The 27,628-nt window shown below is 41.8% G+C and overlaps 2 protein-coding genes across 7 annotated transcripts; one reads left to right on the top strand and one right to left on the bottom strand.

Annotated features, from left to right (window-relative positions):
- The first annotated feature begins 823 nt into the window (after positions 1 to 823).
- On the top strand, positions 824 to 19,616 carry LUC7L3 (LUC7 like 3 pre-mRNA splicing factor). 6 transcript variants are annotated; one of them, XM_062010613.1, is made up of 13 exons: positions 824 to 1,049; positions 7,490 to 7,556; positions 8,549 to 8,588; positions 8,819 to 8,963; positions 10,183 to 10,257; positions 10,347 to 10,451; positions 11,224 to 11,385; positions 11,594 to 11,877; positions 12,412 to 12,572; positions 17,439 to 17,579; positions 17,685 to 17,790; positions 18,207 to 18,272; positions 19,130 to 19,615. In XM_062010613.1, the coding sequence occupies exons 1-12, from the start codon at positions 951 to 953 to the stop codon at positions 18,229 to 18,231; spliced, it is 1,410 nt and encodes a 469-aa protein (XP_061866597.1). In that variant the 5' UTR covers positions 824 to 950; the 3' UTR covers positions 18,232 to 18,272; positions 19,130 to 19,615. The 6 variants fall into 6 exon arrangements, with proteins under 6 accessions (XP_061866597.1, XP_061866596.1, XP_061866598.1 ...); XM_062010612.1 differs by having other exon boundaries at positions 18,207 to 19,616; XM_062010614.1 differs by lacking the exon at positions 18,207 to 18,272.
- A 1,372-nt stretch (positions 19,617 to 20,988) lies between these two features.
- LOC133627202 (ankyrin repeat domain-containing protein 40-like) lies at positions 20,989 to 27,628 on the bottom strand. The gene is made up of 5 exons (XM_062011111.1): positions 27,452 to 27,628; positions 26,729 to 26,877; positions 25,091 to 25,480; positions 24,137 to 24,312; positions 20,989 to 23,413 (listed from the first exon to the last, which is right to left on the bottom strand). The coding sequence occupies exons 1-5, from the start codon at positions 27,583 to 27,585 to the stop codon at positions 23,276 to 23,278; spliced, it is 987 nt and encodes a 328-aa protein (XP_061867095.1). The 5' UTR covers positions 27,586 to 27,628; the 3' UTR covers positions 20,989 to 23,275.

Below are 27,628 nucleotides of genomic sequence, written 5' to 3'. Positions count from 1 at the left end.
TCATCACCAAATTACAATGCTTGAAGTAATTTCATGGTGCCTTACGGTACTGCATAACGTCTGTTACGGATGGACTTCTGGAAGGAAACTCCGCAGGTAACACTGGCTCTCAGTGATATTATACACATTTGTGCTGGGTGATTCTGAGCAAGGCTGCTCTGGTCTTGTGGGTTTGCCAGGATCAGCACAGATACAGACTTGAAGCCCTTCAAAAAGACATAATTTAATTTCACGCTTTTGGGATGTTCAAAACGACTTTGAGAAATTGGGGAACAGTTGAAAATTGGCATGTGAAAAGTCAGTAAAGATGAGGGACAAAGTCACATCTAGAAAGGAAAAAACCCAACTTGCTGAGCATAAGCAGTTCTAAGATCAGAATGTAAGACTTAGGTTAGGTGTGAGGGACTTTGTCAGGGAATGCCCATGGCTGGAGGCACTCGGGGGCTGGTCAGTGAGCCAGGGATGGTTTGGGTGCCTTTACTCTGCTGGGGAGCAGAGACCACCGCTATAACCCCCTGGCTGCTGCCCGTGGCCTGTTTCTCCGGGGCATTATTTCCCGGTGGGGGTGTCTCCTCGGGAGACCACTCGGGCCTGACGGCGACCGCGCGTGGCCGCGCACCCCAGGCAGGGGAGCCAGACCGTACCGGTGCCCGTGCCGGTGCCCGTGCCCGCCGGCCGGCCGGCACGCCGAGCCGGCTCCCGTAGCGGCCGAGGAGCCCGTTGCCGCCGCTCCCCCCCGCTCGGGGCCGCCGGCGGGCTCGGCCCGCGCCCCGCCAGGCCCCAGAGGCGGTTAGGAGGCGCGCGGTGCATTGTGGGCAGGGCGAGGAGCCGCGTCGCCATTTTGTCTCTGTCACTCTGAGCGGCGGCGCGGACGATCGGTCGGGGAGGAGAGGCGACGGCGGCGGAGGAGCTGGTGTTTGGCGAGGGGAGGATTCGGCCAGGAGGACACGATGATATCGGCCGCCCAGCTCCTAGATGAGCTTATGGGCCGGGATAGAAACCTGGCCCCGGATGAGAAGCGCAGCAACGTGCGGTGGGACCATGAGAGCGTGAGTGAAGCGGAGCCGCCTCTCCCCTCCCTCCGCCCCATCCCCCTCGCAGGGCCGGGGTTTTGTCGTCGCGACATGGACCGCGGGTGCGGGCTTACGGCTTCTCCCGGCCCAGGGGCAGCAGCAGGGGCGGGGGGAAGGGATGAGGTGCCGGTAGGAGCGTGGGCCGGGACGCTCGGGCGGAGCCCGGGGCTGCTGCATGGCGGCGGGGCGGGCCGGGCCCGGGCCACTGCGCGGGAACCTCGCTGAGCCTGAGGAGGAGGAACCGAGTGTCCGGGAGGGAGGAGGATCCCGCCATAGCAAAGCTGCGCGAAAGGGCTTGCGCGGTTGTTGGAGCTGCTGGGAGGGAGGAGAGAGGCCTTGTGTTTGGGTTTCAGCGCGGGGGGAGAGGTGTTCGCGTGGCGTGTTCGCCACGCGTGTCAATAAACGCAAACGGGAGGTGTCTGAGAGGCCCGTGGGTGGCCGAGATCTCCCGCGGGGAATATGAAAAATAATGATGGGGGTGGTCTGGGGGGAGGGAGTGTGTGTGATAGTGGAATTCAGCTCGTCTGATGAGAAGCCTACTGGGAGATGAGACAGATGTTAGTAGTATGGAAGACAAATGTTCTCTGGAACTCTTCCCGAGAGTGGTATTGAGGAAGGAAGCAGACGGGTACAGACATAGTGACTTAAAATTTCTGGAGGTTGTAACACAAGGGAAAACTATAGCACTTTTTTTTGATCTAGGGATTTTGCTGAGAAAGGCTTGCTTCTTTCAGTACCTCTTCAAAGGAGTTCCCAGCTCCTGGAGGAAGGCTAACCTAAACAGTACTATTGTTTAATAGTACTTGTGTGTTTTTTGTTAATGGGGTGATTCATTAATTTTCTGCAATAAATAAAACATTATTATTATTAGTAGTAATATTGTTATTAGGTTTCTCCTCAGGTATGATTGAGCTTTAATGAATGACTTTCAGTGACACCTGTCATAGTTGTAAATTATTTCACAAGAAATTAATGGCAGTTACAAAGTTCCTATAGCTGCTGCTTTGGAAGGGATGAACACTGCTGCAATACTTTTTTCCTCCTTTATGATACATTTTTTGAGTTATGGAGTATGTTTTTAAAGTAGTGTCACAGTTACAATAGTTTATTTATTACCCATATGATGGAATTTCTGTGGTTTAAGCTCCAAAAAACCACGTAGTTCCTCCCTTGCCCTTAGCATTTTCTTGGGATATCACTAAATTGGGAGAAGGGGAAATCCTTGCTTTTGGCTGTTCTAAATTGTATCTTAATCACAGAGGTGGGAATTTCAGGTTTTCAGATGAGAGCTCTGTCGTTTTAAAGGTAGCTAATGCATGTTTTAATTTGTCTTGGAATGCACAAGATAAGGACAGCTATCTGTCTTGCCTTAGATTTTGCAAGTACAATGAAGTCCCCCCCACCTTCGCTTGAAAAATGCCTCTATATAGGTAAGCTGTGCATGTGAGGAGGAAATTGTGAGTTTTCAGGATCTTGTTACTGTCTTTCTGGGCTTCTCTTATTAACCAAATACCATTGTTCAATTAAGTGTTCAGTTAGATATTTTCTATTGATTCTGAAGTTTAAGGAGGAATTGTTCAGTTTTGGAAGTAGGAAGTAAATGACTTGAGCCAGATTGGTCCAGGTAGACTAGATAAGGGGTTTGTTTTCTTTGTTTCTTAAGGTGAGGAAGATGAAGTTTTTTGCTCTTTCATCAGGTTCTGATTACTTTCTTGTACTTCAATTGTAGGCTGAAGAAATTGACTATAACCACGGGAATCTGTCAGTTTTGTTTCAGAGTCAAGACCTTGTCTCCTTTCCCCAGTCCTCCTTTGACAACTTAGGAAGTGGAGAGCTGTCCTATGCCTGAGGCCAGTGGGAAGTTTACAGGCTTAAGGCTGAGCCTTCAGCCTTGCAGGAATAGCTGCCATTTGCTCTGCCCCTACTTTCATTTCTGAACTTTATAGGATGCTAATTAAATGCAACCTCTGTGAAAGGAGTGTTTTCATGGATTCCTATAGTCAGCTGATGAGTTCATTAAAAAAAATACACAGCTGTTAAAATGCATTTCATTTTGACTTCCTGCATCACCTAAAGATTAGTTTTGCAATGCTGATGTGTTTTATAAGACAGGAAATGCAGATAAGGTTCAGATAGTAACATTAATTCATCTGCTCAACTACTGTTTTGCTTTCCAGATGAAATACATATCCTGATGTCATTTCATGTTAATTTAGACATGTAGCCTTTTCAAAGTAAGCATATTGCACACATACCAATGTTTAGAATTTTGTGTCACGTTTTTATCAGTTTTAGATATGGAAGGTTATCAAAACAAGCTGCTCTATTTTCTGTAGCATTTGCAGATTGTAGATTTGTAGATAGATGACCGAAACTATATGGGAGATGCAAAGACGTGCAAGGTAGGAGTAGGTTGTTTTGAAGATGTGAGAGTGGAGTGTGTGATAGCTGAGCATTTATTTTGCAGTTCTAATGAAACATGTTGGTCATGTATTGTAAATCCTTTTGTAGAGCTGAAGTTCTTGTTTGAAAGCTTTGCATGATTAAAGCATTTAATCTTAAAAAACCCCATGAAATCCCAGTTGCTCTGTATTTCAGTGTTGCAGCATGTGCTTAGATGATCAGGTCTAGTTTTAGCATATAAAGGCTTTGTTTTGTATGCAGGAGGAAGTGATTAGTATCATATATTTTAGTCTTTTTGCTTACTGGCATTATCTGTAGACAAAATGTATTTCTGGAACAAAAACTTCATTGATTCGTGCATTCTTGCTTTTATGTGCAACCTGTCCAAAACAAGTTCATGTGGAAACAGCAGTTATTTAGAGTTCTGAGGCTGTTCTCCAGCACAAGGAAGAACAGCATTGACTGCTCAGCCAAAAGGCTTTGGGATTGTGATGATCCCTTCAAGATAAAGAGACTGTTTTCAGGAGAGAAGTGGAGAGCTGTTGTGCTGAAGTGACTGTAAACAGTTATCTGTGATAGGAAAGGAGTTTCTCAGGATGTAAGTTCTGTATTTAAAATAAGATTTGGTGGTATTGACTGTTTTACACTCTTAGGTTTTTAGTGCTAAAGACCTAAATTGGTCTGAATCAGGATAGAATTTCAGAACGTAATGCACCAGGAGCTGAGATGGGGAAGACTTCAGTGTTACTTGTGTTGGGAGAATATTAGTAGTGGAAGGTTATCTCTAGGAGTGGGATTTGGGAAAAGGGCTTCAGTTTGTTTGGTATTGATTGGAAAGGCATTGTTCAGTAAAGGTCTGCCTGTGAATTTCAATGGTTTCATATGAATGAGTTTTCTAGTTCTTGCTGTGTAAGCCACAACCTGAGGGATTCTGTTCTCAGCCTTTTTACAAGGAATCAACCGACTAAAGGAATTTGTATACATGATTGATTGTTACAGTTATACTGATACTTCTCCATCATTAAATGCTTTCTTGCAGAAGATGAATGTGTTAATGTGGAAGTACTAATGATATAGAGGTACCAATAATTTCTTTGTCTAGAAAAGCTTTGAATTGGTTCACAAACTAGAAGAGCTAGCCAACTTTTGCTGTCAGCTTTCAGGTGAAAGATACTACTTTCTGATCTCCCAAGAGATGTGGAGGATTAGTGAATTTAAGATGATGTGGAAAGTTCCAAGTGTCCATCTGTATTTGTTCTAGTGTCTTATCGAAATGTGACACCCTTTGAGACTCAAGCAATGGCTGATCCTGCCTCAGTAGTTTAATAGGGAACTGTTTAACTATTTTAAAATATTTAACATTCCTCTGTTACCCTTTTTGATAGCAAAGTCATGAGAATAATTTGGCAAAAAAGAATAAATGCTTGTTACCTGCACAGGTAAATATCTGTGCTGAACCTCCTGATGCTCCGTTTCTGCACGTAGGGAAGGCATTTACATCTGACTTCTGACTTGTACTAAGTGCAGCAGTCTGATAAGCTATGGATGAGTAATGCCCTTTGAAGCGTATCACCTCTATTTCAGGCCTTTCATGGCTCTGGGATGCTTCAGCCATTTGTTGGCCCTTTCTGTTCTTACTCATCATCGATTACTGGAGTCTGACTGTAAGCACAGCTGCCTGGCACCTCCAGCCTGTCAAGGCAGATGTACCACACGGTGAACCTAAGCCACAATGATACCTTCCAAGATTCGGCAAGATTCTCCCAAGCTATGTTTTTCTATTGAAGCAAAATCAGAAGAACATAATGAAATAAGTATGAGAGGGAGAAAATTGCCGCAGACACACTTGTCTGATCCACTCTGCTGTATTTCTCTGCAAGCTGCCTGCTAGGAGAGAGTGGCAAGTAATTCGCAAGGCACCATAGCATCCAGAGCTGGTTAGGAGGAAATTGCAGCAGCTTTTCAGTGTGTGGGGGTTTTGTTGTTGTTTTAAGTATATAAATAATTGATACGTGTGACACATGTTTCAACTGCATATTTCAGCGTTGGTTACTATAATCTTTAGCTGTAACCATCAGATTGTAAGAGCAGGCTTTTCCTAGCAGTGATACTTCATAAAATCGTTTTAATTATTTCTGGTGTTGGCTTATGTTTGGCTTTTTTTTTATCGTACTCCTGTCTGTAATAACTATTTTCTTTGCTACTTTTGTTGCTACTTGTCTCAAAACTCACGGGCTAGTTTGCCTAATTTTTGAGCTGATAGAAGACATTCTACAACCTCCTTTACAGCGTAATAACATTATTATTGTGTTCTCCATGTCTTAGGAAATTGTCTAATCCATCCCCAAAGTTTTTCTGGGGAAGTGCCTTTTTCACTGGCTTGCTTGGGTGTGAGGATGAGAAAATGCAGGAGAAAGAGAGCCTACAGAGGAATGACATTTCTATTGACTAGTACAGGAATTCATCCCAGAAATGGCTCCATTGAAACAATTTTGTATCGATACAAGGGATATGGCAGCTTTCAGAGAAGAGAGCAGATTCTGAGGACAGATTTTGTCCAGTAACTTCCTCCTTGCTTCCTGAGAAGAAAAACACTTGTGATTTTTGTGATTTAACTTAACTATTGATAAATTGCTTCAGATGGGTGTCCCGGTGTTGTAACCTGGATCATGGGAGAAGTATTCAAGTTAGATTAAAAACCTGTTATTATATGGTTGATTCTCGTGTCTATGGCTGCTTGTTAGAATGTTTGATTGTTTTTCTGTGTAATCTGTAAAGCAGTCAGTAGAGTTTTAAGTTGCCTAGTCTCATTTGCAGTCTGGGAGTTAGCATGGAAAAATAAATCAGACTGATCTAATTCAGTCAACTGACGTTTCTGTGAGGTGCTGATGTGGAGAAGTGTTTGAGTCTCTCTCCTCAGCCCCATTTGTTAAAATATTTCAGAATGTGCTGTAGGAAATAGCAAGTCACAAATCTTTGTCCACAGTATGTGTGAAAGTATTGGAACTAGGCTGTAGTGTACAGTAGCACTTAATAGATTTGAAAAGTATTAGAAACTGCTGTAACGTAAAAGAGGTGTTGGAGGACTGACCAATTTGATGAGCTAAACTCATACTTACAGGTGAGAGTGAATAGTCTTTTTAACAAAAGGTGATTTTATCCCATCATATGTTAAGTATTTACTGTCTAGTCTAACAGATTGATTTTTTTTTTTTCCTTAACTTCCATGTGATATTTTTGTGTTATGAAAAAGAAGCTGACTTGCTAGGGTAAAAATAGGCTATGTAGAAGCAAAACAAACCCTTTTTTAGTTGATAGGAAAACAGGTTAAAATGAATGTCTTCTCTGCCTGCCTTAAGAGGTATACAGTGTCTCTTTGCATATCATTCTTAAAGCAGGGATTTTTAAAAGCATTGGAATGGGAAGCGTTTTGATTGTTACCAGGTGTTGATTTAAGTCTTTTCATTGCCATCAGAGTCCTTCAGGCAGTGCCTTCAGGCAGGCAGTTTGAATGCTGATAGCTCCTGTTCCTCAAGCCAGTGGCTTTGAAAAGGTGAAGGCCGAATGCACAGGTTTTATAACCATGCTAAGAGGAACTTGCATTCATGCTTATGAGGCAGATACTTTCACCCCTTGTAGGTTCTCATCTTTAAGGAATTTCACTGTAACTTTTTTAATGGCCCGAACTGATTTGATCCCTTTGGAAATACCATTTGCCAGATTGTATTTACAAATAGATGACATTTTCCTGTAATCTTAAATATTTAGCAGTAAAATTAAGAAATAGTATTATTGCAGTGGAAAGAAAGATTTTTGTGTCACTAAGGTGCACTCTGTAGCACTTGCTGCTACCAAGTAACACTGAGCCTATGTGTATAGCATTTTTGGAAATTTTGCAGTAAGTGAAGGGGATTTTTACACTATATTTTAGGGGAAAAAAAGTGATTATTTTAAATTGCCCGTTCATAAGGGGAAAAAAAATTGATGCTTGTTTCTTTCTTCTCCTCCTTCAGGTTTGTAAATACTACCTTTGTGGCTTTTGCCCAGCTGAATTATTCACGAATACCCGTTCTGATTTAGGTAAGTCTGTAAATCTTGTAATTTCATTCACTTCTGTGTAATTGCAGTTGAACTTTAGTTTGCAAATGGCATTTTTTTGTTTGTTTAATACTCTGTCAAAACACTTAGAAAATGTGGTATTTTTTATTTTTAAAGGCTTGCTAGTGATACAATATATTAAAAGCAATATTTATTCCAGATCTTACTTCCTCTAAGTGAAAAAAAAAAGTTCGTGGGTTTTTTTTCCTTACAATGTAAGATAATTTATTTGGTGTAGGGTGTTTTTTCTCTTCCCAAAGTGTTGGCTTCTAGTTTATTTTGTTCCATCTGTGCAGGGGTTTTATATATACTCACACAAAAGTAAGTTTATTTGAGCATAGACTTCTTTAGAATATATACTTCAGAGACTCATTTGCTATGATAGTTCTTACTGCAGGCCATCTCTAAATTATTGGTAGCTTTCAAGCAATGGTATGTGTACAGTGCGTAGTCTGGAGACGGTAACTAGGAAGAACAGGCTTCTTTTCCTGGCATTAATTTCGAAGCCCAGTGCAGAGTTTGATAGCCTGGGGAAGGTGGGCAATTTTAACATGACTATCTTCCTGATCTTGGGCCACATACCTCCTGATTTCACTCTGAAGATCAACATTTTAAGTAGCTGGTTTATTACAGAAAACACTGTTAGGAGCTTAGAAATAGAAAGTACTTGGTGAAATTACCCTTTGTTTGTAATTTTTCCTTCTATTTTTTTAAGACCTCAAGTGTTCAAGGTATTCTTTTGTTTGTGTAGTTTTACCGATGCAGAACTTGATCTGGAAATTCCATTTTACTTGTAGCCTTTAGATGCCATTCAGAATCTCCTTTGGTTTTATAGTTACTAAACCATATTTGCATAAAAGTCCCTGGGAAGTGTTTATAGCTCTGTTCTATGATGTTGCACAAACAAACACTGTTGGAACGTGAATACAGCATTCAGGAATGCAAGCTGAATGGCTTCTATGTGGTCTTTTTAGGTCCTTGTGAAAAAATTCATGACGAAAATCTGCGTAAACAGTAAGTATGTTGGATGGTAAAATGCAAATAGTGTTTGTAGTATGCTTGACATTTTTGAAAGGCAACCAAACCATGAGAAACTCGTTGCTTTTTGTTTACTTAAACTTGTATTTAAATGGATAATATTCTCTTAACCTTGAACAACAATTTATAACATCGCAGGTGGTGTTCTTTGTTTTCCTCACACTGTGGATTGATGTGAGCTTTCACTATTAAAAATACTCTCTCAGGTATGAGAAGAGCTCCCGTTTTATGAAAGTGGGCTATGAAAGAGACTTCTTGCGCTACTTACAGAGCTTGCTTGCAGAAGTAGAACGCAGGATTCGGAGAGGCCATGCTCGTTTGGCACTGTCACAGAATCAACAGTCTTCTGGGGTGAGTCTGAAAGAATCTTTGAGGCAATTTTTTCCTCAAGGTCTGTATGTTCTCCTTACCTTGTCTCTTCAGGTGAAATACGTTGTTTTCCAGAAAGTTCTCTTCAGATAAATCTCTTCATTGGTTAGCCAGCAGACTGCATCTAGCCCTAATGGACAAGCCAAGTGGCCCCACAGTCAGCAAAAGTCCCTTCTCTGTTCTCCCTGCCTCTCCTTCCTTAGAATCAGTATCAGTTCCCTGCCCTGGAACATGAATCCTGTCAGGACCTGTTAACTTCAGTTTACTTTCTTCCCTGTAGTTGCATCTTCCTCCTTTCCCTCCACTAGAAAGCTAGTGATATTGTGGAAGCAATCAAGTACTGGCTTTTTCAGCAGCTGGTGGAACTAAAAATCTTGCTCTGCTCCAGCACCACCACTGGCAGATAAGGATGGAGTCACAGAAGTCGGAGAAATAATTACTTCTGTGCAACTTTTCTCAATTCCAGGCTGCATACTAGACAGCAGTTAATGTAAAGCTTAAACTGACCAGGAGAGACATTTTACCTGTTTACTCCATTTTTTTTTCCTTGTTTCCTGGTGAATTTGGAGCAGTGAGTGTAGCCTGTGCTCTGAGAGTTTAATGGGAAGGGTATCCTTGCTTCTCTTTTCTGCCCCAATTGTCCTGTGCAAAGTCCTATTGCTTCAGAAGGAGCCATGGACAATATCCAGTCCAGAGAGCTTATTGGCTGTGGAGTAGAGGAAAGGTTGTGGGGGAAGCAGATATAAATCTGTCCCAGCAGCCTACAGAGAGGACACTACTAGCAAGTACATTTTTGATGAAGTGAGTTGCTTTTTGCATTTGTACTCAGAAGTTAAATTTGAGAGCCTGTGGAATTTTTAAGTCATGCTTGAGTGTCTGCAGAGATATGCAGTAGCTGCATGGCAGTTTCAGAGGTTAAATTTAGGACTTTGAATTCAAATCTCTTACCTTTTATGGACTAGGGCCTTCAACAATTTTGTTGATTTAGGAGGAATTGGTGTGATTAGAACTTACCTCACTTGGCAGAAGTGGAGTAAGCCATGTTGAAGAGTGTTTTATGGTAGACTAGGCTCATAGGAGAAAGGGCAAGAGGAGGTTATTCCTGAAGTGTCCCTGGAGTCCAAGAAGACACATATTTGTATGTTTTAAATCTATTTTAATTAACAAAACCAAACAAAGATGCATTTTTACTGTTTGGCAGGGAGCGGGACCTACCGGTAAAAATGAAGAGAAGATTCAGGTTTTAACTGACAAAATTGATGTACTTCTGCAGCAGGTGAGTTGTTTGTACCCCATGTGACAGAGATGTCTTTCTTTTGTTAACTCGATTAAAAGTTAAAGTTGAATTCTTTTCTTGTCCTTTAGATTGAAGAGTTAGGTTCAGAAGGGAAGGTGGAAGAGGCACAAGGAATGATGAAACTTGTTGAACAGTTAAAGGAAGAGAGAGAATTGCTGAGGTCTACAACTTCAGTAAGTAGAGTGTGTCTGTTACAGAAAGCCCTTGTGTTAGGGCTGTGGCTAAACAGGCATCTCTCTGACTGAGAGATACAGAAGCCAAAGGTGAAATAGCAAGTTCTTGTCCATAAAAATGAGCTTATGTTTCAATATTGTATTCCAGTGTTGTGAATCCTGTTTAATTTTTTTAAATGTATTGAATGTTGCAGGCAGTAGGGCTCATGTCTGTGCAACATGGTTGATGAACATTGCACAGCCATAGTCACTTGGACTTATGTTGAAATTTCAGTGTTTGTCGTACGTCTGTTGAGACAGTGAAATAATTTGGCCATCATCCTTTCAAATAGAAGCCCAGCATTCCTTTTTGTATTTCTTCATGGGATATTCTGGGCTTTTCATTACTTGAAATGTTGTTCTGTGACTCCAGGCATTTTAGTTGATGCCAAAGAAATCATCCTAAGATAAATCTGATTTTTATTTTCCTTAGTTGTGAGATTGCAGGGAGGCTGGAGATATGGCTATATACATATGAATCTTTTGCAGTGAGGAATAAGGTTTATTTTCTGTGCTTTCTAATTGACTCTTTCATTGTGACTTATGTGGAATGGGTGCATGTAGCTTAGTTTTGCCCTGTTCATCCTGGTAGATGCAGTGCTCAGAAGACAAAGCCATTTCAGCTTTCACTAGTGCCTAGGTTTTGACAGCAGGAACAATAAAGTTCTAAACCTCTTCACTGGCTTCTGGCTAAAACTTCTCTTTTCCTTTGTCACATCTTTTTCTTTTGCAGACAATTGAGAGCTTTGCAGCCCAAGAAAAGCAAATGGAAGTATGTGAAGTTTGTGGAGCCTTTTTAATTGTAGGAGATGCACAGTCCAGGGTAGATGACCACTTGATGGGAAAGCAACACATGGGTTATGCCAAAATAAAAGCTACTGTAGAAGACTTAAAAGTAAGCATCTCCTTCAGTTATTGAACATTTAAAAACTGCTTGGAAGCTTCCTGTGGTAAACAAAAGGGTGTCCAGTAGACTTTCCTAAGTGGGTGAAGTATTCCCCTGAAATATTTCAAAAGCTTAAGCTTCTACATCCTCAGGACGTATAAACTGTTACATGAAATGAGTCATCTTGAGTAATCTTCATTTTATTTTGTTTTTTAAGGAAAAGTTACGAAAAAGAACAGAAGAACCTGATCGTGATGACAGGTTAAAAAAAGAGAAACAAGAGCGAGAAGAGAGAGAGAAAGAGAGGGAACGGGAAAGGGAAGAGCGGGAAAGGAAGAGACGGCGTGAGGAGGAGGAAAAGGAAAAAGAGAGGGCTCGTGATAGAGAGAGACGTAAAAGGAGCCGTTCACGGAGTAGACATTCAAGCAGAACATCTGACAGAAGGTGCAGCCGTTCACGAGACCACAAAAGATCAAGAAGCAGGGAAAGAAGGCGAAGCAGGTATATGTGTGTGTGTGTGTGTGTTTCCATGTAATCTTCTAAAATCTCCAAATCTTGTGAGACTTGATTTGTCAGCCTGGGTTACATCACTGAATTCTTAGCTTCACCGTTCTTATCTCTGAAGTGAAGACATACTTTACTGGTTCTAAAGTTAAGTTTTTGCCAGTGGTCGCTGTCTTCTCTCCATTTTTGGAAGCAGATGACAATGTGTAGAAGTGGATTTACGAGGGAGCTTTGAGTAGACAAATGCTCCTAAACAACAGGGTCTTGTTTTTCCTTAAGTTGACCTTCAGTTCATAATAGTGGATATTTTTAAGCAGCGTGGTTGAATGTTTGAGTAAATGAAGAAGGCAGTATGAAGCCAGGTCATATCTTCTGAGAAATATTTATATACAGTATGCTAAGGCTTGTTTTAAATACTCTTTTTGTGTGAATGATCCATGTATTAGAAAGTGCTACTGTTGTACTGCTTTATCTTCTGAGTTAGCAAACACCAGCTGACGTGTACATCTTTGACATTTTCTGAATGTGAAGGAGTCGTGACCGAAGGAGGAGCAGAAGTCACGATAGATCAGAAAGAAAACATAGGTCTCGCAGTAGGGACAGGAGACGATCAAAAAGCCGGGATCGGAAATCCTACAAGCACAGAAGCAAAAGCAGAGAGAGAGAACAAGACAGGAAGTCAAAAGAAAAAGGTATGTTTGTGTGAAGACCGAGTTTGTATCAAATTCTGAAACTAATCTTTCCTTGAAGTCTCAAAAGCTCTTAGTCTTTCAGTGAACGACTGAAAGTTGTTCCTGTTAATGGTTTCATAAGCTATATATCTTGCTGTTAACCAATATGAAGCGTTTTGTTCATTCCAGTTACTGTTAAAGCACGTGCGTGCATATGAACACCCTGATGTCCACTTCTTACCTGTTACAGTAGTTATTAAAAGTTGACCACTTTGTCTGCAAAATAAGTGTGTGAGGATTTTGATGTGTTTTAAGGCCTGTTTACTGTTGACCTTTCAAAAAACAGAAGCCTGTAATCAGATTTTGATCAGAGTGAATATTTTCTATCCCTCCTGTTAGCAGATACATGTGAAATTACCCATTGCTGTTACATGTTTTGTGGGAGATGGGTAGCTGGTTTTTCACCTGGACCACCTATTACTTCTCTGCACTATCATGTTTCCTTTATTTTCCTTTGACAGTGCTTTTGTTTTTCCTAATCTACGAGTGCAGTGCAAGATACATTTTCTGTAATGCTCTAAATCACAACTTCATGCCCTCTCCCCAGTCTCCTGCTTTTCTCCCCCATCCTTCTCCCTTGTTGTTGTGGGTTTTTTTAATGAAGTGAGATTTGCTCTGTCAGCATTCAGGTGAGTCTCAAAGGAATGCTGTATCAGTCCTTGGAACACTTTTATAGCAGTACCTGCCATGTGCAACAGCATTGGTGATGACTCACTGCTTCATCAAAGGCTGGTATTCAGAACCTTTACCTTTAAGTAGGATTAAAAAGAGCTACAGAGAGAATACTAGAGATTCCCATTCTGTGAAAAGATACTAATTTACTGTTATCACTAAATTTCCCCCTTTAAAAGTCTTTTGAAACTTCTGGCAGACTGCAGGACTAACTTCTGGCTTAAGCTGCAGGCTCTGTTGGGGTGCTCACTAATGTCAGTCTGAAACAGCCACCTCACTTCATTATTAGAGCAGACCACCAGTAATGAATTAAACAGTCCTGTGAACATTTCTGAGGTACTTTTGAGGTTCTCTGGAATGAAAGGTTCTATGTGCATGTTTCTGGATGGCATAGGCCAGTTTGTCCTACCCTTTCTTTCCCATGTTTATCCAGCAGATTAGTTCCCAAAATGCTGGTAAAGCCTTGGGTGATTTTTCTTGCCTGACTTCCTGGGACCATTTTAATTTTTCTGGTTTATACTACAGTGCATCTTTAGTATTGATTCTTCACTCATTTTGCTTTGCCCTTTCTAAGCAAGTGGGTTTTAGCTGCTTGCTCACTGGCAGTGGAATTGATGTGTAGTGTTCAAACTCAGAATCAGTATTGTAGCCTATATCTGTCCATTTGTTTCTTTATTCCTACCTGATATTGTGCCTCTTTTGCCTCTTTATGAACAGATTTCTGGTACTTAGTCAAGAATGTCTTATTCAGTGTTCTGTGTGTATCTATGCATATAAATAACTGTATTCTTATTTATTCAAATTTGGTCTGGTTTTGAGCTTAATGGCTTTTCAATTCTTTCCTTAATCCTTCCACAAATAGAGGAGCTAGTGAACTTTCTTCAGCATCTCAATATTTTTAGTTTTAACTTGACAGATTTCCTCGCTGGCTGTTTTATTTGCTGCTTGCTACTTTCTTTCTCCAGAAATGAGAACAGTGAGGTGATGCTGTGAGCTGAGATGAAAATTCCACCTGGCAAAGTCAATTAAGTTTCTTGACTGTGTAATCATAACAATTGTAGAAACATAAATAGGCCTCAGAGCAGGGCTGTAACGCAGAAGAAATTTGTGACTTTCTTTTTGTTGGAAAAAACGTTTGATTAAAAAAAAAAAACAGAGAGACCCAGGGAAAACCCAAACCAATAGTATTTCACGAGCAAGCACTGAATTTCTATGCTGAAGCTGTAAATACCTTTATATCTTCATGTTTGCTATGTGACATTGTAAGTAGCTAGATGAGTAGACAGCTTTAAGGTTTATATAACTGAAGCCTGTAGCTGACTACCTGCTCCACTGTTTGCAACAACTAATGTAGCAGTTTAAGCCTTAACTTACTACATTTACTGCTCCCTTGGGAATATTGGCTCCAGAATCAAATTGTCTTTATATCCACCATTGAGCTGCAATTATAAAAGTAAGCAGCAAAGGCCTGTCTGTAACTACTCATGGTAGTGCAGTGCCTTTCACCTCAGTCTCCGGCTGCTTTATAAACATGAATCTGAACAGGAAAGTGGTACAATTCCCCAAGACTTGCCTACTGTTACACATTAAATTACTGCCAGACTTTGAAAATTCAGAAGTTCACTAAAATACTGTGGAGTATAGTGACCTTTAAGGCTGTAAGAAAAAAAGTCTATGTAAAAACAGACACCTAATTTCTGACTTGAGTTTCAGAGACAAGGGTACATTTGGTAAAGGAGAGAGCCAGCAGCCGTAAACACCAGGTGCCAGCAGAATGCAACAAGTGAACTAGCTTCAGAGTAGGTGAAGTAAGCAGGATTTCTTTCTAAGGAAACATCTAGTCTGCCAAGTACCTTCATTTTGTGAAGGGTTAATACTGGCACGGGCCTCCAGACCACATTAACTTGGCTCTTTACCTCCCTTAATCTGGATTCTTATGCCTATATAAAAGTCATTATATTTGTAATTAAACCTCACCACACCCAAACCCTGAGTAGTATTATGTTTGATACTTGCATTCTCTGGATAGTAAAACCATTCACATTGTCTTGGAAACAGTTCTCACCAAATGTATCTCAGTTGTTCACACAAAGTGAATCAGAAAAATGTGCAAGTGTTGAATCAGGAGGCAGAGTCAGAATTACATGACGATACCTAATAGGTCACAGCTCAAATAATACACACAGTTTCAACAGCAAGCTAATTGTATGTGCTTTTAGAGAAAGAAATATCAGTCATTAAAAATCCAGTGGAGGAACTTAGCTGCTTGCAGATACTCCAGGAGTTGAAAGGAGTTCAGTCATTGGACTATTTGTTAACTAAACTCCATCAGTTCTGCTTGGCAGGCTGGAGATTTGCTATGGTGAACCTGGTTGATTATTGAGGTTCTTATAAGAGTTTCATCTTTGACAACACAGTTTAATAGTAGTTTTTTATCCTTAAAATTATCCTTCCTGACCAAATTCAAGAAACAAAAATGAGACAGACAAAACCCTGCACACTGCACATCCCTAGGGCTATTAAGATCTGCCGTATCTACATAGGACAGAAGATAAGATTATTGGACTGACTACTAGTCCTCTGCGGGGAAACAAGACTACTATTCCTCAGTGGATCTACGTGTGCACCGAAGATACCTATAAGACACAAAAAGAAGACTTGTTAACAAGGTTAGTTAGAGTGCAATCTACCTGCAGAGTTGCCAACCCGAGGGCAGACAGATACCAATGGTTAGCTCTGCAGTTCAGCGGCCCGACTTCGCTGCGCGCTGGATGTGCTGCTTCAGATGAAACCTCGGTAGCAGTGGTCCTTAGGCAGCTGCCCTCATTTCTGCACTGGGGGAGGGGGGGGGCTTTACCCCCTCCTTTTGGTGGTCTCTTAAAAAAAGCAAAGAAGTTGGGATGTTGCTTCTCTTTTTTAAAGCTTAATTTCTACTTTGTCTTCTGGAATATAAAAGTGTGTTATGCAAATCTAGGTGATAACGTTATTTGAAATAGCTTTTTCAGAGGGTTCCATCTGTGTGCTCCTGTGGTGGGGATATGTGTCTATATTATTTATTTTAATTGCCCGGATAGCAGGGAGTAATCAGGAAAAAAAAGAGCATGAATGTTGTTCTGTGTGATGACATCTGAGAGGTTGGTTTTCCAGATTTTACTTTTTTCTCTCCAAAGTGTCTTTTATTGTTCAAAGGTTGAATATTATGGTGTGAAATAATACAGAAAGAAGTGGTATTTTTATGAAGTTTGCAGATACTGAATTTAGAGATGAGGCATGCAACTCTGATACTGAATGGTTTTCTCCCCATGGAAATATTTTTAGTTCTGGCTTCCTTCCTTCTTTGAAGATTTATTGAGGAAAAGATGAGTTTTTCAGCACTGTGGCAAACTCTTCAGTCAGCTTTCCAATTCATGATGAAATGATGGGGTCCTTCTCATCTTGCTGTTCCTTTGCTTTTGAAAAACAGTGCATTTTATGTATCTTCCAAACTGTTTCCCCAGACATTTGTAATGAGTGGATTATAAATGGCTGCCTTTTTATAATTGATAACTAATGCTGACGAGAGTGCGGCTTTTGTGACGCATTGGATTGTCACTGTGATCCCCACCTTCAAAGCTCACAGTGCTTAGTATCATTTGCTTCCCCCAAATATTTGGTTTGGGGTTGCTTTTTTTATTCAATTGGCCAGTATTGATTGTTTGATGCACACTGGTGGCATCGTCCCCTCGCTCTTGTTTGATTCTCTTTTCAAGAGCAGTAGTTAATGAGAACTGTAAACCAAAGAAGGCCATACACGTCACAGATTGAAACTTGGGTACAAAGAGAGTCCCAGGATAAGTAAGGAAGCCGTGCACAATAATTACACATTTGCCTGACTTCTTGACTTGCCTCTCTGTCCCCGATTTGGACGTTTCAGCTGCCTCTGTTAGGAGGTCTGTCCTTCCTCCTCTTTTCCCTGCCCTATACTGTCCCCTTTGACCTTTTTTTGTACCCCCTCTGTTCCAGCATGGTAGTCTGAAGCCTATTTCTGTAACTTTTTGAGTATTACTGTTATTGCTATAGAAAATAATTGTCCCATTTTGTATGCGATATATATCTCACATGTGCAATGTTTGTTTTTACTTTGAAATCCATGGTCAATGTCTTCTTTCATGGCAGAAAAGAGGGGATCTGATGATAAAAAAAGTAGTATGAAGTCCAGTAGTCGAGAAAAACAGAGTGAAGACACAAATACAGACTCGAAGGAGAGTGATACTAAGAATGAGGTCAATGGGACCAGTGAAGACATTAAATCTGAAGGTGACACTCAGTCCAATTAAAACTGATCTGATATGACCTCAGATCAGACAGAGGTAAGTGCATTATTTCAAACTTTGATTAGGGCTTTTTGTTACTGTTTAACAGTGCAGCGTAAGTATGCACAGATGAAGATGGAACTAAGCCAAGTAAGAAGACATACTAAAGCACCTTCAGAAGGAAAAGACAGTGTAGTCCTGCAAAACATTTTGAGGTACATTGTTTTGTCTCAGCTCTTTTGTAGCAGACTCGTGCCCCCATTAGTGTGCCTCTTTGGGACATATTTGTAATATAGTCACCATAGAAAAATGAATGATCCTTTTTTATTTGTAGGGATTTTGTTATCGTTTTTTTTTAAAGTTGAACTGTTTTTGTATTTAAGTCCATATTGTGTTGGTACATCAGCAGAAACTTTTGCTTTAATACTTAATATTTGAGGCACATGTTGGACTACTTTGTTTTCATATAAACTGCTAGTATTTCTTTGTCAAGGATGTTTCTAGTTTTTTTTTTGCTTTATTGCCTTGCATTCTAATGCAGTTTGTTCTGTAACTCGAGAGCCAGTAGCATTGGATTGATGGAAGTGTAGGGTTTATGAATTATTGCAGCTGACTACCATACCTCACACAGCGTTGGTGTTGTGAGCGGCCCATGAAAAGCCAAATTAAAAATCAAGGATTCAGTCAAACTAAGCAGGTACTCATGCCAGGTACTCCTTTCTCTACCCACATCCATGTTTGAATGCTGTTGCCTGTAATCTTTAAGCTTACTGTTGTGTTTTTTTTTGATTTTCAAGATAGTGAAAAGGACTTTTTGTGTATTGTGTGAATACTGTAAATCTGATGTTAACAGAATGGAATTTTCTTTCAACTGTGTGTAGGGATGCAGTGCTGCCCAGAATTAGATATCTTTAAAGAGTTTAAAATGCAATAAACACTACATAATAATCGCCTTGTTACTTTCAATGCAATTCAAGTCTTTAAGAGGTATGTGTTTAATATTTCCTACTGTGTAGGAGACTTTGCAGTCAGCCATAGTTCAGAGAAGTGGAATGGCTGATAACAGACTTCTAAAGCAAATGTAAATACAGAGGGAGGTGCCACCCAGTGATTACAGTGATTGTGGCGAGAACATAATGCTGAAAAAGTGTCTGTTGGAAATGAAACAGCTAAACAATAGGAAATACAGATACTGTATTAAAGAACTTGAAGGTTTTTCCCCACTCTTGACATAGCTTCCTTACTCTTACACAAGGTCTTTAGTTGTATTCCTGAAATAAGGAACTAACAATGGAGAGTACAGCTGATAAATGAGCTTCTTGCACCATAATTTGTTACTGTAGTTCCGTTAAGTGTTTAAGAGTTCCTAGCACACCTAATGTTGATGATTAAACCATTAATGCTATGTTATTGCTTCGAGAGCCAGTTGTGTTCAATGTTGACATTTTGTAGAGTTAAGATGACAGCTAACAACTGGGCCAATATATAGGAATGGTGAACTAAATACTCTTACTGCTGTCTAATTGTCTGCTTTCCCAAAATTTTGCATTCTAGGACTCCTACGTGAAGACTCTGCGAAGACAGCGGAAGACAGCTTAAACTGAAGATCTGCTTTAAAATGAGGTGACAGAAAGCTGTAGTGGCGTAGAGAAATATAAAGTTGAGTTAGCAATTGATTTGGTGTTTTTTTTTTTTTATAAAATTTAATTCAGGACTGGTGTTTCCTCCCAGAGTTCAGAAAGATGTGTTGATAATAGCACATATGCTACTGAGAATATTAAGTCCTGTATCCTTTTATTTTTTTTCTTTTAAGACTTTTTAAGATAAGAAACCAACATAACCTGAACACATGGCTTGCTCAGTGTTTAATTGCAAGTTTTCATTCTTGGACTTTAAAACACAAGAATAAATGTTTAGTATTTGTGTGAATCGAACTAAAATGAATCCCATTTTTACAACTAAGCTATTCCTAGCTTCTTGATATACCAGAAATGGAAATAAAGCATCTTTGAATTTCTGTTACAAATTTGATTGTCTCTGTCATTGAACATTTAATATTAAATAAGTTTCTTTCCTAATAAATCTACTCATGTCTTCAAGCTTAGTCCATTAATTTGGATACTTAGTTATTCTGTGGTGTTGGTGGGTGGGGGGTTTTTTTTTGGTGCCATTTGTTAGTATTTCCTTTCCAGCTTCCTTTTTCAGCTGTTTAGATTTTGTGTCCGCTGGAAAAATATACTTTATGCTGCAGTTGTTTAAGAGATCTCACCATTAAAATGTAGGCCTTAAGCCTTTGTAAAGCAGTCAGACTTTTACAATGTCACCAGAAAGATGCCACTGCTCAGACCGGCCATCAGCCTGACTCATGTTTGCATTGTAGTATCAGTCTGGAGCATTAACAGCTGTATGCAGTGAGTAAGCACATACAGTCTGCATCTTAAAACAGGTAGAAGGGGAGGAGACCTGCCTTCCACTTCTTGTCTACAAGCTGTAGCATAGGCAGGTGTGGTTCATGTTGGAAAAGAGCTGCAGCCTGTCCTGGTCACCAGCAGAGACAGGGAAGTATATGTTAGTGCTGCATCTGTATGGCAGTGATTTACTTTTCTTGAAACATCATCTTTGATATTTGAGACTGTTGTACATGTAGCCAGTCACATGGACACAGCACTGCTGGAACTTGCCTGTCCCAGTAATGATGTGCTTTGTATTGTCTGTCTGTCTGGGGCAGTGACTTGTAGAAGGATCTGCACGTCGGTCCTACTGTGAAATGAGTGCTGGGCACAGCACATGCAGCCACTTACTCTCTTTGGCTGTTACCATTCTCCAGCAGACACCCATACAGGGCACAGGGCACGGAGACGGGGTGGTGGGGTGTTTTTGGAAAAACAGCAAGAAAAATTAGTGCAAGTAGGAGCAAGTAAAGTTATAACTAAGATGTAATTAGCAACCTATTTGTTAAGAGGACTGGCATTTTTCTTAATTTGCAGAGGCCTAAGTGCTAAAGTGAGTTACTTTGTAGTAAATTAGACTGGGATTCAGATTCTGACACATCTGCAGATGAAGGAAAGTCCTTTAGGGGCATAAGGAAACATTGTGTCTTTCTAGTAACCACCTTCAGCTTTGATGACTATGAGCATCTCCACTCATCTCTGTGACTATTGTCATCTCCAGAGCTTGAGCCTGAGACATCTCAGATTTTCTAGGAATGCTAGGTATGTAGCTTATCTAAGTAAGAACTCCTACATGCTTTCTCCACGCTGGTTTTGACAGCCTAACAATCTTCTGTTAGGTGTTTAAAAATGTCCTGGCCCATGCTTTTTCAAAGTTATGTTGAATTTGTAGGAGTGCCCTGTCCCCTGCAGTGCCATGGATCATCCCAGCCCCAAGCCCTGAAAAAGGAAGAGATCAGTGGATTTGAAACAACTGATACTTTAATATAAGTGAAGAGTAGCAATGTCAGTTCAGTACAAGTTTGTAGTGCAAACAAAAGTTGTCCTTGGAAGAACAGTTAAGTTTGTAAACCTAGTTTCAGTTGTCATACCAATGGTTTATTGTTCAAAGGAAAAAACAGCCCAACAACAACCAGATGACATAACTAGTGTGCCTTAGAGCTTATCAAACTGCATAAAAGATACAAAAATATTTCTCTGAATGCATAGACTTATTATTACAGTCGGGTCACAAGTAAGAGCTTAGTCTTATTAACAGTTATTCTTGGTGGAAACTAGAGCAAATAAAGCTTTTTTTAACCAGCTGCTCCTATAGCAGGATGCTCAGTAATGAGTGGAGGCATTCTTTCCTAACCAGAGGAACTGAAAATAAATCAGATACTCTTAATTTTGAGCCATTAGCTACTCCTGTTTTTCAAACAGTTATTGCACGTAATCTGAACTAGCCTCCAAGCTATGCTGAAGAGATAAACAGAGACTTGTTAAAACAAAAACTCCTTTCCTCTCCTACAAGAAAAATAAAGCCAGAGCCAGAGTTAGGAAAGTTTACTTCATACTGTGTCACAGTCTTGAGCTTATGGGAGTTGTGAGCCAGGATTGAGAACGGGGAGTTAGCAGAGTTTAAGTGATGTTTATGGAGCAAGTGGGAAAGGAGGATCGGTACTTTGAATGCCTGATGGTGCCCCAGAGTTGTGTGTCTCTCCTGCTGGCAGAAAGTGTTTATTCTTGTGCCACATGTGCTTTTACTGACCTTGCTTGCAGGACTCCTTGGAGCATAAAGCAGCTGTGCTGCTCCTACCAGCTCAGCACCAACCTCTGCATGAGCTGTGCATAAGCTCTGCTCTAGTGCAGCTTAATAAAGCAGAGAGGGAAGGAAAATCAATGCTATTGGGGGGGAAAAAAAGGCAGCTTATGTCTAGAAAAAACAACTCAACCCTTCACCCACCCCAGGGCCCAGATGCAAACATCCTTGTCATTGGGGGTGGGAAAGAAAACAAAAAAAGCCTCCAAAGGTGTAACATTGCAGACAACCACATAGAGCTTCAGGCTCTTACTGCTCCAGCAATGCTGACAAATACTTCACTGGGACTGAAAGGGAGCAACTTCAGCCTGTGTTTCAATGATGACTTTTGCTGCTAATAAAACCACAGACAGAGGCTTTCATAAATGACTTTCTTAAATGCAAGTTCAATAGTCTGTAGCTTAACCAGTCTGGGGTTTGGTTTTTTTTCCCCAGAATAGCCTCAGTGGGAAGCACCTGGAGGCTTTCAGCCCTTTTGGTACTCAGCTGGCTAAAACTTTGGCCATCAGTAAAACTGATGGTAGACTGCAAACTGTAAAGTTACAGGTTAGTTATTTGCTACTGTTTTGTGTGGCTGATGAAGTGGGTGGTGTGCTCCTCCTTACAGCCTTGTACCTCGAGAGCGTTCTGGTGTGCTTCTCCTCCCCAGGCAGTAGAAACTGACGCTGTGCCCAGTGTTTGCTCCATGAGGGTAGGCTGGAAAGAAGTTACTGATTTAACAGTACTGGTGTTTGGTGTGAGTACTGCACAGGAATGAAACCACAAATAGAGACAGTGATCCCCTCCCTGTCTCCTGAAACCTAAGAGCTTTCTTTTCAAAGGGCACTTTTAACTTGCTTTGTGACTGAAATGCTCCTGAACTGAGAAGCTTCTGTATTTTTTGTGGAGGTGGAGGGATGCCATCGCTTACACGACACTGTTCTCATATGGCAAGGGAACAAACATTTAATGTGGACACTTATTCCACTTATTTTTAGCCCAGTGAAAGTTTCTCTTGTGAGTTCAGAGCATTAAATATTTCTGTCCCTAGCAGGCGAGACAACACAACTTCGTGAGTCTCTGTGAAGGGGCAAGAGATCGTGGGCTTGCAAGGTCTACATTTTTCAGACAGTAACTGTTCATCATATGGCAAATATCCTCTGACACTTAAATTCATCAGGAAGTCTAAAATACATATATATATATAAAATTAAGTCTTCCCTGCCCTCTGTTACCAAATACAAGCAGTGAACTCCACTGCAATCTATTGGAAGCATGTGATTTTAGCAGACAAACGAGGTATCCCTTACCTGAATATAGGATCAGTAAAAAAATAAAAGCAGAAGGGCTATTAAATATAAAAGATAAACTATCAGTTAAAATAGTAACCCTAACAATAACTTAAGGTTTCACACACACACACTTGGTTCCCTGGTACCAGGTTGGCAGCTGCAGGTGCAGGCAGAGGGCTCAGTAGGTCAGCTTGGCTGCTCTGCTGTTGTAGCACGGCTGCTCCGCCAGCGCTGACTGGCTGAAGGGAGAGCTGCTGCTTTGCACAAGCACCAGCTCCAGCTCCTGGAAGTCCTGGAGTCTGGCAACATCCTTGTCCTTTTAAACAACACACAAAAAACTGCACATTACTGATGATTAGTGTTTATAATAACAGCTAAAGGAAGTAAAAACTACAATTCCAGGGAGGTCACACCCAATCATAGGAATAAATAAATCCATCTTTAAAAGATCCTCCCAGTACACACACCTTCTTTCCAAACATCTATGGTGGGTATTTTTTCTCCTTGAAAAACACATTTTCCCCCCACTTTCCTTATTGACCCTCATGATTTGACTGTGTTTGTGCATGTCACAACTAAGAGTTATTGCCAAATGCATTTCAGTTACCTCCACAGTAGGTATTTTTTGGACCACAACAACATGGTCACTTGTTAACAGCATCTGTTTAAATTATTCACATACTAATTTTGGGAGGAGGTTTTCACCCTTACTATTTGTGCCTTTTAAGCAAGCAAACGGGGAAGTAGTACCTGGCAACTGTGTTAAAAGCACACTAATGCACTCTTTATGTACATTTAAAAACAGCTGCTCTGTAATAGTTTCACGTGCTTCAGGAGCTGAAATACTCTGCTTATTTTGACAAGAGTATTTTTAACTTGGTTATGATGAAGTTTTACTGAAAGTCCAACCAATTCCTTTTGACTTTGCAAAATTAAGTCAGGAATTTTTTTAGAAACAGGCCATGTTTTTGACAATCTTCTTAACAAAACCACCTCTGATGTCTGCAAAGCCGAATTAATCTCTGATTTCAACTCTTACCTTTCTTACTAGTGTATTAGGTAATTTTCTGATCTTCTCTACTTGTTCTGGATTAACTCCCAGCTCACAGCAGCTCACTCTGAGCAGATCTTGATAGGTCAGTTCTTGTCTGTCCAGTTCAATTTCAATGAAGTCATTGTCTCTCAGATTCTGGACTCTCACCTTAAGCACAAGTTCTGATTGCAAAAGAAAGATAGAAGTGGCTTTTTTTCCCTCTGATAAAGAAAACCCAACCCCAAGCCAACCCAACCCTAACAGTATTTAACCATTACATTTACCAGGACCTTCTGAATTCAGGTTTTATAATACAATACCTATTGCCTCCCTGACAAACACTCTGCAGTTAATAGAAGCTTCCATTTAAGCAGCAAGAAATACACAGGGGAATCATGGGTATGATACCAAAATTCTGATCCATCCAGTGGCAAAGCCAAGGTGTTACCAAACTACCACAGATGCATTCGTAACAGTGCAAGATCTGCATTTTTATGTTGCTTGGACTGACCTTTCCATCAATTTTCAAAGTACTGGAAGCACTGTCATATTTGAAATAAAGTATAAGAGCTATTTTGCTTGGCAGAGAAGGAAAAAAAGTCGTGGGTACTTTGGGGCAAAGACTCTGTCTCTGTTCTGTTTAGGACAAGAGCAAATGGGTCCAAATTGTGCCAGGGGAGGTTTCGATTGGAGATTGGGAAGAACTTCTTCCCTGAGAGGGTTGTCAGCCCCTGTGCCAGGCTGCTCAGGGTGGTGGGGGAGTCCCTATCCCTGGAGCAAAGCTGTGGAGCTGAGGGCCAGGCGTTAGTGGCTGGATTCAATCTTTTCCAACGTCTTTTCCAACCAAAATGACTCTGATTCTCCTCCATGTGAGTCTGAAAGCAGGAGGACTCCTGACCTTCACCTCTGACCTAACAAAATCAGACTATAACAGCAGGATGGGAAATGACTCTTGGTTACCTTGCATGCTGCAGGGGAAAGTTCCAGTAAAGAAGAAGGGCTGGAAGGCGGGTGCAGGGCCGTCCGGGGAGCGTGCGGGGCGCAGCGGGACAGGCACACGGGGGCCAGGGCTGGGGCTGCTGCGGCTCCACACCGGTGTTGGCAGCTGTTCGGTGCCTTCGCTGTGGCAGGAGGTGGGGGTGTGTGTGCTTTCAGCCCCTGCTGTGGGGGCAGGAGGGCTGGAGTCACACTGGGATGTGGGAGAGGCCGAAGCGCTTCCATGCTGAGGTCCTGCCGAGCCCTCGGGAACGCTTTCCTCGGTGGGAACGGAAGGGAACGGCGGCGTGGCCACGCAGTTTGCAATACCTGGCACATTTAAATCCTTCACTCCTTGGCAGTCAGGTTCTTCCTCTGGGGGGAGGAGAGAGAAAAATGGAGTGACAAAAAGCCACCATGTTATTAGATGTTTCTCATCTTGAATACAGTTTTCCTGTGTTTTTTTTAAAACACCACGTTCTGAGGTAATCAAAGGGTGATACTAATGTATCTCAAACAAAACCAGAGAAAAAGCTGCACATTTCTACAATGAATTCTGCTTTTTAACAGCAACCTGGGGAAACAGTGGAAAGGGGTGTGATTTCTAGCAGTGTTAGTCCAGCATTCTTCAAAGGAACTGTGAAGTACTTCACTATATCTCCTTTTACTATGCTCTTAATAACAGTGCTGCAAATAATTTATTATAGCTCATGACAACAGATTAAACTGAGTATTTCTTCAGGGAAGTGGCTGTGATAAAATATCCAACTCTTCTCTTGCTTCATGTACTGCACCAACTGACATTCTTGCCTGACTCAAGATTACGGGACATTGATATCAATGTCAAAGCAGTTCAGAAAGATGCACCCTTCCAGAATAACAATCATTCAGGAGAATATAAGTGATCCATGTTTATTCCCCAGCAAATACAGCTTAATAGAACAACACAGCAGCTATGAACAGTTTGCTCATGCACAGTTGACAGTTTAGATGTTAAAAACAAAACACAAGTCCTTTGTCACAAACTAAGTCAGTGACCAGCACCTTGCCCAAAAGAAAACAGATGTTCATGCAAAGAACATGCATCAACATTCCTTCAGCTGGGACTGTTGTCAGCCATCCTTAGCTGCAACTTCATTTAAGATAACCATGTACTGGATTGAAAGCAATTCAGGTGCAATTAGCAGAAGTATTTCCAAAGGTGAAGCACCTAAACATTTTGAACCTGAGCACAGTACCTAGATACTGATGGCAATGGGCACATCAGGACTGTTGACACATACAACCAGGCTTGCTGTGCAACAGTCAAATTGTAGAACAGTGAAAGCCTCCATTTGCAGCCTGCATGCTCACTAATCGCTCCTTAATGACAGCTAACAGGACTGCAGCAGCACGTTTCCCAAAGCACACAGCTCTTCAATCTCTTGATGACACAACTCAGACAAAAAGGCCTTACTGCTTGAAATCCCCAGTGTATCAGCCAGAGTATGAATTATAAACTGAAGCCATCTGATCAGATACAGTACTCCTAGCCAAAGTTTTGCCAGTCTACTGCCTCAGATAAAAGCGCTAGAAATGCTTTAGCTGTTAGACCAAGAGTTCTAGATGACTTAAGAACAGTACCTCCCAAAATCTTCCGGATGTCTGGTTTGGAAGTTAACTGTGCAGCCAGCTCTCCATTGGCAGTGAGGATCTGCGTGTCGGCACCAGCATCCAGCAGGCAGGACACCACGTGTGCGTGGTTCCGCTTACAGGCCCAGTGCAAGCAGGTCCTGCGGGGAAGGAAGCAGAGGGGTTGTGCTGTCAGCCTCAGCTCTATCGCCCCGGCTCCTCCTCGGTGCCCGTCATTCACCTGAGTGACAACACTTAGGAATAAAGTTTCCTTCATTGCACCACAGTTTAAAGTTATGAATGTACTGTAAGTTCAGCGAGGCTTTGCCTTGCTGCAGGGTGCAGAGCCACTGGCCCCTGCTGCCCTCAGTTGCTGTGCTGGTGGGCAGGGGCAAGCTCAGAGGAGATCCTCCAGCACCCTGGCAGTGCCGGGCAGAAGGAGGGTGGCCTCCTTACCTTTCTATCCTCTTTAGCATCAAATCTCAAAGCCTCCGAGATTAGCGTTTCCTTTTTGGTAAATCGGAAAACCAGCAGAAGAGGCGCTTTGGCAAAGCGGCTCTCCCCGGCGCCTGCCGAGGGCTGCCCAGGCTCAGCAGCGCGGGGCCGGGCCCGACAGCACCCCACGCCCGGCTCCTGCCCCTGCCCCGACCGCGTACCCAGCCCCGGCCCCGCAGGACGCGCGTACCCCCCCAGACCCGCCTCCCGCCGCCGCGCCGGAGCCGCCGCGCCCCTCACCAGCCGTTGACCTCGTTGCGGGAGTTGATGTCGGCCCCGGCGCACAGCAGCCGCCGCACCTCCCGCGCGTCCCCCAGCGCCGCCGCCTCCCGCAGCCGCTCCGCCAGCTCCCGCGCCTCCGCCGCGCCGCTCATGGCCGGGGCCGCGGCCCGCAGACGCCAGGCAGGGCCCCCACCC

Source organism: Colius striatus, chromosome 18, assembly GCF_028858725.1.
Source record: "Colius striatus isolate bColStr4 chromosome 18, bColStr4.1.hap1, whole genome shotgun sequence".
Taxonomy (NCBI): domain Eukaryota; kingdom Metazoa; phylum Chordata; class Aves; order Coliiformes; family Coliidae; genus Colius; species Colius striatus.
The sequence above is the reverse complement of the archived record's forward strand: the minus strand, read 5'-3'. Positions and strand labels throughout refer to the sequence as shown.